The 10,692-nt window shown below is 35.3% G+C and overlaps 1 protein-coding gene and 1 pseudogene across 1 annotated transcript; both read right to left on the bottom strand.

Moving 5' to 3' along the window:
- Positions 1-1,772: 1,772 nt before the first annotated feature.
- LOC145006792 (uncharacterized) lies at positions 1,773-4,854 on the bottom strand (annotated as a pseudogene).
- A 4,094-nt stretch (positions 4,855-8,948) lies between these two features.
- On the bottom strand, positions 8,949-10,158 carry LOC145005832 (putative F-box/LRR-repeat protein 23). The gene is made up of 2 exons (XM_078964950.1): positions 9,779-10,158; positions 8,949-9,615 (listed from the first exon to the last, which is right to left on the bottom strand). Exons 1-2 carry the CDS (start codon positions 10,108-10,110, stop codon positions 9,102-9,104), a joined length of 846 nt encoding a protein of 281 aa, XP_078821076.1. The 5' UTR covers positions 10,111-10,158; the 3' UTR covers positions 8,949-9,101.
- Between the last annotated feature and the right edge of the window lie 534 nt (positions 10,159-10,692).

Raw genomic sequence — 10,692 nt, 5'->3', positions numbered from 1 at the left:
ATATTTTGATATTTGAAAAGTGCATATATGATATTTTGATGTTTAAGAAGGCATATATGATATTTTAAAATTTTATAAAGGGTAAATATGATATTTAGAAATTAAGCTGGACAAATATGATATTTTGATGTTTAATAAAGGTATATACCACATTCTCCCTAATTATTAATTTATCCATCCTGCTTGTAACATCTATATATATGGCATATATGAGAGAAATTTTTTCATGAGAAATTAATCTAATTACATGGTATCATAACAAAATCAAATCTCCTCCTAAAACAAATCCTCTCCCCTTATCGACTCTAACCCTAGTCGCAATACCCTTCACTGTCGACTATGTTTCTTGATTGCCACCACGACAATAAAACAAAATTGTATGGAATTACGCACATAAACTCATATATTCCGCTTATTCTCGATCTTGATCGTTTGAACCGCTACTCATGGCTCGCATTGTTTGAAACTCACTGCAACAGATTTAGTGTTCCCAACCATCTTAATAGAGTGAATCAGTGTTTTCGATCATCATATCGGAATGGATGAACGCCCCCCCCCCCCCTCGCTACATCCAACAATATTGAATAAATTCGTATTGATTAAATTGTGAAAATGTGGATCTATGGCGCAATTTCACAACCTCTACTTCAAATGGTTCTCAAGAAGAACACCAATTCTATAATAGTACGGATGAATCTCGAGACCCCATTTTGTAATAATATTGATGAAAAAGAAATTCAATCGGATAACGAGATTTGCAACATCTCCATTTGTGACTTCACAATTACGAAGTACTACAGAAAAATCAAATCGATTGCAAATCTTTTTGACAACATAGACGTCATTGTTCCCGAGAAAAACAATAATGTATAAGATCAATGGTCTTTCTCTGAAGTTCGACTACATGGTTGTTGTTATTCTTTGTTGATAGCCTTTTCCCACTTTCACAGAAGCTTGATTAATGTTGCTTCTTGATGATCAACGTATGGATCATGTACAAAGTCGAACTGTTCAAGCTTCCTACAATAATCATTCATCGTCTCCAACAGGTATCACTACCACTCATGCAACTTAGTTTTTGGACAGTTACAACATAAATCATGGTTAACGTAATGTTGGAAAGAACAACCAAGTGGAAGACATATTAGAAGAGAATAATATCATCTAAATCTAAACCGCCGATTTATACTCCTTCTATAGGGCAGGGTTTTGGATGCTACCCATTGACATACCCCCAATCTAATACTCTCTTTAGGCCACTCGACCCCCAACCAGGGATTTCTACCAACTCTTCAACATGGTCAACATATTTAGTAGCAACCCACCATCACTTGGGCATTCAACCAACAACAACAACCCACCGGCTCATGGGCCAGCAATGGACATCATCCTACTAATACTTACCACCAATAGTCGCTAACAACCCAATGTTTTTATTCTTGCGATGCAGTTATACACTCCCTCATAGTAGTCCAGAAATCAACATTCCTCGACTCAAGACTTTACCATGGTTCACCTTTACATGTATAACACTATGTCGTTGAATAATCTTAGGAATATAGTTGAACTCTCTATAATTTAATACTCGATATATCAATAACATCGATAACATTAATAATTTGTCTGGTTCCAACTTGGGACCAATATAAAATTGGACCCCAATCAATAAAATAATAAAATAATTTTTTTTTAAAAATCTTAGTGTAAATATGTTGGCCCCGGCGAAACTATAAATTAATAATTACTAAAATATTTCAAAATTCTAGATTTGTCTAGTAAAAAATGAATCTATAGTCACTTGTTTTTTTTAACTTCAAATTTATATTGAGTTTATCTTTAAATCTCCAAATTGCCCTTAAGAGTTGAGACATTGTATTCTCGTATTGCAACAAAAAGTTGTGAGGAGTTGTGGCCGCTTACAATGCTTCTTTCCGAGCGACCGGTTCCAAAGGTACTGAATCATCATCAACTTCATCATCAACCGAACTTTGAAAGATATACGCGATAATTTCTTCAATCCTTTGAACCTCGTAACATTCATTATTTTCACCTGGATAATCCAACAACTCATTCACATCCATTTTGTGCCGATAATGCATTCCCGTAATCAAGTTCTCAAGCTCAAGAATATCTCTCCAGAATTTACATCATTTAAATCATTTGAGCTAGTTGGATTAGCCGAACAAATTTTACAGTGTTGAAAGCAATTTTCTATGGATTCTTGTTTCATATTTCTCTAAGCTGAGACTACCAAGTTGATGACATCTAAAAAATTAATCTTTTCTTGGGAAGAAATGTTCAACTCATAACCTTCCAAAATCTTTACGATAAAAACTTTTACGGTAGTATATTTTAAAGGCTCTAATTATCCCAACATCACATGGTTGAATTTTTAAAGTCATGTTTGGTGGTAGAAAAAACAACTCGATGTTTTACAACCCATGAATATTTTTTGAATGGGCTAAAAAATTATCCACTACCAAGAGACTTTTTTGGCCGTGAATTTGATCATCTAGCCAACGAACATATTCTTCGAAAAGCAACCTAGTCATCCATGCCCTTTTGTTGGCTAAGTATTCACAATCTAGGCTATTCATGCTGACATTCTTAAAACAACATGACTTTTCATACTTACCAATGATCCATAGAGGAATTTTTTTCTAAGCTATCCGCATTACAACAATTAACAATTTTAAGTCATTCCTTGTCCTGTTTTCTACCTTCAAGTTGTTTTGTTGCAAGTGAATGGACAACTTGTATGTAACACTGTAAATTTTCAAATAAAATTTTCATTTTTAAAATCACATAAACTCAATGTCACATTTCCCCAAAACCACAAAATGTATAAATTGTCAAAACACAAGTCAACAAATGTTTGATAAAATCCTAGAATCCTCAAAAACATAATCTATAACTGGTGTTTACAATCAAGTCGGTGCTTTCCAACGATCTTGAGAAGTACCTGAAACACATATCACACAACACTGTAAGCACGAAGCTTAGTGAGTTTCCTAAAATACCACATACACAAATAATAAGCCTCTCATGGCTATAGCTTGGCATGGACCCTCTAGTCATACATCTCAATGAGGACCCTCTGGTCTCACGGCTCACTGTGGACCCTCCGGTCATGTGTCTCAGTGAAGACCCTTCGGTCTCACAACTCGGGTTGGACCCTCCAGTCTTGTATCTCAGTGAAGACCCTTCGGTATGACAACTCGGTTTGGACCCTCCGGTCCTAACTCAGTAAGGAAAAAATAATATAGCATATATACAAGACAAAATGCATAATATCACATAACACAATATAGGCACATAGGATCCTCCGGTCGATAACTCAAATAAGACCCTCCGGTCACACACTATTACCACTCGAGTAAGTATAGTGAGAAGACTCACCTCGTAAGCAAATCAAATATGTCTCGCATTAAACAATTGGTCTAGACTCTGCCTAAATATCACAATCATCTCAAATTAACACTTTATAACAATCACACTAAATATGTTAGACTAGTCCCTTTTCTAACTCCCGGAAAGGGTGAAAGACCAGTTTACCCCTCCATGGTCTTTATATCCATCACTTGACCAAACCCTAAAAGTCAATAGAAGTCAACACTCTAGTCAACAATCCATGTTGACCCAACTCGTTGAGTGCACCTATGCGACTCATCGAGTTCCTTCTGTTCTCAGAAAATCGGGAAAACTCCAAATCAACTCATCGAGTTGTCTCATCAACTCGCCGAGTTGTAGTGCGCCCAGACTATTGGGGAAAACCCTAACTGACTCGTCGAGTTGGCTCATCCACTCGCCGAGTCCCTTAAGTCCATTTCTCATTCAGACAATTTTAAGCAGAACTAAAGCCACATACTCTAGATCTAGCCTCCCAAGGCTGAAATACCACGTAAAGCTGCAAGCTTTACGTCCATGCATGGCACATAGGGCTCAAAGTGCCAAACAAAGCTCTATAGAGGAATTGATGCATAAAACTTGGCGAATAGCTTGATAAAGCTTGAATCTTTAGGCACAGGGGACCTCATACCGCCTAGATCTTAAGTATCAACTTCATGGTATCCTCAAATAACTCAAAGGCTAAAACAGGAAGATGAAAATGGCCACAAACTCCCTAAAGAAGAGATATAACCAAAAAATGATCAAGGTGATAGCTTTTTACCTCCAAAAAGCAGCTAGCACTGAAAGAACACCAGATCTAGAGGCTTCTTCTCGTTCTAAGCCTTATGCTCTTCTATCTCCTTCCAAGAATGCACCAAATCACACACTTTTAGTCTCTCTCTCTCTCTCTTTCTCTATCTCTCACAGATGATACCAGCTCGTTTAGGGTTTCTCTCAGGATGTTAAAGTGGTAAGGGAGGTTAAAATGAAGGCTTAAGGTCCTTTAAATAGGACACAAACCCTGGAAATTAGGGTTTTCATACTCAGCTCCTACTCATCGAGTTGGGGTACTCCAACTCGTCGAGTAGACTCTAAAAATCACGTAGGTGTCTCCAATTCTTCTCGGCGAGTTGGGGTTTCCAACTTGTCAAGTTGCCCTGACAAAATGAATACATTTTAATTAAATATTATTACTAGGATTCTATATGTTACAATTTTCCTCCACTAGAATCAGACTTCGCCCTAAAATTCATCCTCCGGAAATAACTCTGGATACTGCTCATGAATCTCGGACTCCGGCTTCCAAGTGCACTCAGATCCCTTCCGATGCTGCCACTAAACCTGAACCAAGAGCACCTCTTTATTCCTCAAAACCTTCACCTTCTTATCCAAAATTGCTACTGGCTTCTCAATGTAGTTTAGGCGATCGTCAATCTGAATGTCCTCTAAAGGGACCACTGCCATCTCATCAGCTACACACTTCCTCAGTTGGGATACATGGAAGGTGTTATGAATCTGGCTCAACTCTACAGGTAGCTCTAATCGCTAAGCTACCTTATCCACTCGCATGATCACTCTGAATGGACCGATCTATTTAATGCCTAGCTTGCCCCACTTCCTGAACCGAATCACCCCTTTCCACGGGGATACCTTTAGGAAGACAAAATCCCCAACCTGGAACTCTAGCTCTGAACGTCACCGGTCTGCGTAACTCTTCTGACGACTTAGAGCCGTAAGTAACCTCTGTCTGACCTGCTGGGTCTGCTCTGTCGACTTGAGCACTATCTTAGTGCTCCCCATCACTCTTTGATCTACCTCTCCCAAATATATGGGAGTTTGACACCTCCTCCCGTATAAAAACTCAAAGGGAGACATACCGATACTGGAGTGATGGCTGTTGTTGTACGAAAACTCAGCCAAGAGAAAGTAAGTGTACCAATTTCCATCGAAGTCCATAACACATGCGCGCAACATGTCCTAGAGCGTTTGAATCGTCCGCTCACTCTGCTTGTCCGTCTGTGGGTGATATGCGATACTGAAATGCAACCGTTCCAGAACCTGGAAGTGAAACCCACATTTGTGTTTAATGACATTAAGTTGAAGCTTTTGTTGCATCAATACTTCTCTTTATATAAAAAATGTTTTGATTACTTACCACAACTCACACAATTCTCAACTTTCAATAAAATTTTCAGATCAAGAATTATACAAAAAAATGTTAGGATTATGGAGCTAAAGGGGGTGGCATTGAAGATGATACAAAGGTATATTATTTGCATTTTTTTTAGTTCATTACATGTTTCATCATATCCCGGTAGGTGTATTGGAAATGTTACATCTTTGAAAATGGCTTTGAATGTTTGAATTTGATATTGGCTACAATTATTTGTATGGTGAGTATGATAATATTTTTATAAATGTAGCAATCAATTTGGTTTGAAGTTTGACAATGAACATAAGGTTTAAAGTTATCTACATTATTTATACGGTGTGGTACATGAATGTGCTACTTTTAGAGAGACATTTTATGCTGTTGGACTTTTAGAAGATGATAGGGAATATATTGATGTCATTGTCTCATTGAGAAAGCAAGCCATTCAGGTTCTGGTTATTATTTATGGTCTTTAATTGCAACCATGCTAAAGTCTAATAGTTTGTGTATAACATGTTATGTTTGGGAAAATACAAGAGAGTATTTGTCAGGTGTAATTATGGATAATCAAGTACAATCAACAACTCAGATTAAAGTCTCTAGGCATTATGATATTTCTCATTATTTAATATATGCATTAATTATTTATTTCTTAGTTACTAAATTATATTTTTTTCTATCACAATTACTGTTTTTTTGTGTGTGTGTCTATATATATATATATATATATATATATATATATATATATATATATATATATATATATATATATATATATATATATATTAGTATTCAAAACATTATTTGTATTAGGATTGACTTGCTTACTAGTGATCAAGTTAAGGATTTGACACCTTTATAAGACTTTTTTTTTTACTCCAAAGCAATTCAAGCATCAAAGAAGTTTTTTATGATTTTGAACAATTATTAAAAATATGTTAATAGTCTTTTTATTAGTATACATTTAATTACCTACTTATTCATCATTTTGTTTATATTTATTTTGAAATTTTATTTTAAAAAATGCTTAATGTTTTACACTTTGATATTCAACACAATTATTTAAAATACGTCAATAGTTTAGTTATTAATAATATAAATTGAATTACTTCATTATTCATCATTTCGTTTGTATGTATTTTAAAATTTTACTTTGAAAAACGTTTACACCTTGATATTTAATTTTTCTTAGTAACCTGTGTACTATACGGGTTTCACACCTAGTATTTTATAAAAAAAATAAAAAGTAAACTCCAACATAAAAAGATATACATACATGTAGTTCTTAATTGTCTTTTCCATTTTTCTAAACATTTCTTTAAATCCAAGTTTTATTTAATTCTAAATTATACTTATTTTATTAAAAAATAGCTAGGGAGGAGAATGGCAAGTCTAATATTGTAATTTCAGATGATAGCAAGACATGTATGTCATGGGGATTCTATGCCTCTCCTATGATGTATGCGCATAATGATTTAGCTTATACATAAGTTCCTTAAGATGGGGTAGTGTAAAAAGTTACTTGGCAGGTAAATGACATAAAATCCCTTAAAATTCCGTTAAAGTTGGCAGAAATGTACAAATTTACCTTTTTGGATATCTTTGGTTCATTAAAGTTGGAGGTTTACAATTTTTTTTTTTTTTCAATTTTACCCTTTTTCTTAAGGGCTTTAATGACCAAGAAAATGGGTAAAACTGAACATTTTTGTTAAACGTAAGGGCTTTAATTAACCAAAAATACGCAAAAGGGTAAAAATGAAAAAAAAAAAGTTGCAAACCTCGCTTTAATGAACCTAAAATATACAAAAAGACAAATCTACATATTTCTACCACACTTAAGAGCTTTTATGTTGTTTGCCCTACTTCCTCAAGCATATAGCCGCTTATGGTTTTATATGGACAACATGGTAATTTTAACAATATGTTCTGTCTTGGTATTACCAACTACTACACAAACAATATGTTCATGGTGTCTTGTGTACCAAAAACACTATCTAAGCCAAGAAAATCCATAACAGGAAAATCCTTAGAGTTTATGAAATCAGAAGAAGCTCGAACAATTCTTTTGAAAATATTGGACCTATTTGATATAAGAGTAAATTACGTGAATGGTCCCTATGGTTTTGGGTAATTTGCGCGCTTGGTCCTTAACTTATTTTTTAACTCGGAAAGTTCCTATTGTTTGTTTTTGTTACGAGCTTGGTCCCTAATGTTTGTTTTTGTTACACACTTGGTCTTTGTCTTACCTAAAAAGACTATTATTTAAATAGAAAAAAATGGTGGGGTATGTAAGGTAATGTGAAAGGATGGGGTTGGGGGGTGTGGTTATTTATATAAATTAAAAAAATTGAAGGCAAAATAGTCTTTTTAGGTAAGATAAGGACCAAGCGCGCGACATAAATAAACAGTAGGGACCTTCCGAGTTAAAAAAATAAGTTACCGACCAACCGTGCAAATTACACTAAACCATAGGGACCATTCGTGTAATTTACTCTTGATATAAATACAGCTATAGTGAAGCATATAAGATCAAGTAAACCAAAGGGCTTGTAGCCCAGCGGTATCCGATGTTGCCCTCCCTACTTGAGGTTGAGAGTTCAAGTCCCGTCGTGGACATAGGTGGATTTAAGGTGTAGTTTAGGAGTAGGTTAGATTTGCCATTTCAAAAAAAAAAAAAAAAAAAAAGATCAAGTAGGTCCACTCTTTTCATGCCTATTGTTGGAACTTCTATTAAACTCAAACTGTTAATGATATCATTTTATGTTGTATAGATTTTCTTCATTTAGGTAGTGTATGTTTCACAAGATAGATACCCACAATAATACTATAGTACTGAACATACTGTTTGTAGAATGTTTGGTAACCTTCATCTTTGGTCAAGAAACTCATTTATGACAAAAGCATTATGCACATACATCATAAGAGAAACATAGAATCCCCATCACATACATGGTTCACTATCATCTAAAATTAGATTATTGCCAATATTACTTCCAAGGGATCACAAACTATGCTCTCAATATATTAGGTCCTATCATTGTAGATAATTTCTTATAACATATATTTTGCATATGCATGACCTTTCTGTAATTTGCACGCACAAAAAGTCACAAATATACATACATGATACATCTAATGGAAGTACATTGGTATGTTAACAAGTGAAAAAGAATTGACTTTGATTCCTTCCACACTCTTAAAAATGATTAAATCCATCAAATATAGAATCTAAATGATTTGGGCGAAATAAAATTTCATCCATTTGACAACCATACTCACCGGGAAATGGAATGTCGAATTCCAATTCAATCAAATACCACAGGTATCTGCAAACCAAACACACCCATAGGTTTTTGCAAAATGTAGATGAAGGTAACCCTTTTCGGAAAACAAAATAATGCAAATTATAAAATATTGAATCATTCTAGATTTTATCAATTCAAGTATTGAAAACTAGCTAGTGTTAAAGGTACCAAAAACATACCCACATTAAACAAAATGATACCAACATACGAACACAAAGTCGGAAGCAAAAGTAAAGTAAAACGCATACAAGTCTTCAGTCTTCAAAGAAGTCACTTTCTGAAAAGTCATCATACATTTGATCATCGTCCGAATCAGAAAATTGATGATAAAACGGGCGGTTTTGTGTAGAGCTGTGCTTAAAATCTTTGATCCTTTTCTTGCATAATTTTCCTAAAGACCCATCAAGATCAAGGTTATAACACATCCGAACATCTAGGGATTCAAGGTGAGGGCATCCATTAACAATGGCCTCAAGTCCTTCATTTGTCATCTTAGTATCAGATACATCCAAATGGCGTAACTCATGCATGTTATCCGCGATGGCAAGGGCATGATTGTCAAAGCTATCACTCAACAGTACTTTGCTCATCTTGAAGGACTTGAGCTGAGGGCAAATCCGTCCAATAACTTCAAGGTCTTTTGCATTGATATAGGTTTTAGAAAGGTGAAGTTCCTCCAATTTTGGTAACCTCTCCACTGCAAGACTCAATGCACCACCCGTGATACGGAAGCAATTCACAAGACAAAGACGTTTCAGGTTTCTTGAGCTGTTCATAAGTCCAAATTCAAGCCAAATTATGTAGATGATAAAGTATCCCAAAATTTGTATTCCACAAACTTATTTATTTTTTCATAATTCATGGGGCGTATTTATATTTTATGCAGTATGACTATGAAACTGAATAGCAATGGGAAAGGGGAGAAACTTACCGTTGCACAATGTGATCAAGGAGTTCGTCGGAGCCGAAGCAGCCGATACTGATATCAATCAACTCCCCACAGCTGAGATCGACTAGTTCCATTGTCAGCGCCTTTCCCCAGCCCCAATCTTTAGCATGCCGTTTGACCATATTAATGACTTTCCACATCGCCGGATACTTGCAAATTTTCAGCCAAGTTGTACATACTTTCCGTGCGCTATTCAGTATTTCTGATGTATGCAATCTTTGGAATATATTCACCATCACTTCGTCAGGAATCTCCAGCCAATTTGGGGATTCTTTCATCGCCGACGACGGCTCTGCGGCAGAGGTCGACGCCATTTCAACTATGCAGTACTATAATTTTACCGAATGGTTTTTATCTTCACGATAAGCGAAGTTTCTCTAGGTTATTGAAAGCCCAGAAGAGTGAATTACACAAATTGACCCTAGACTTTATGCGTTCTACGGATAAGGTCCTTTAAGAAAAACATATTTAATGTTCCCCCGAATTAAATTTGTCCAAGTTCTTTTGCTTCTAAATTACCTTTTATTTTAGTAATGTTTTTTTTTGCCGTGCAAAAGGTGTTTGGCCTATGTTCAAAGACTCTTTTTACGTGTATATTACTATATTAGTGTTTGTAGGAATAATGACTTATAAGGTAGTATCGTTTTATGTTAATAATGCTAAATTATCCTAAATAATGCTAAATTAAAAAGTCTATTTAATGTAACTACATTAAATAGACTTTTTAATTTAGCAGCATCCGGAGCTATTTCAGGAATGAGACTTCGAGGGCGAAGTCAGATTCAAGTGGGAGAGAATTGTAACATCCGGAATTTCAGGTATTATAATTATTCTTTTTATTTTGAGTTTTGAGGAAGAACTCGGTGAGTTGGTGCGTAGACTCGCCGAGTAGAGAC

This window comes from Lactuca saligna, chromosome 7, assembly GCF_052625555.1.
Source record: "Lactuca saligna cultivar CGN05327 chromosome 7, ASM5262555v1, whole genome shotgun sequence".
Classification (NCBI taxonomy): Eukaryota; Viridiplantae; Streptophyta; class Magnoliopsida; order Asterales; family Asteraceae; genus Lactuca; species Lactuca saligna.
This window is presented reverse-complemented; position numbering and strand designations above follow the sequence as displayed.

Coding starts and splice junctions, on each gene's coding strand:
- LOC145005832 (XM_078964950.1), bottom strand. CDS start 10,110: ATGGCGTCGACCTCTGCCGCAGAGCCGTCGTCGGCGATGAAAGAATCC. Junction 9,616..9,778: donor CTTGATCACATTGTGCAACG/GTAAGTTTCTCC, acceptor ACTTATGAACAG/CTCAAGAAACCTGAAACGTC.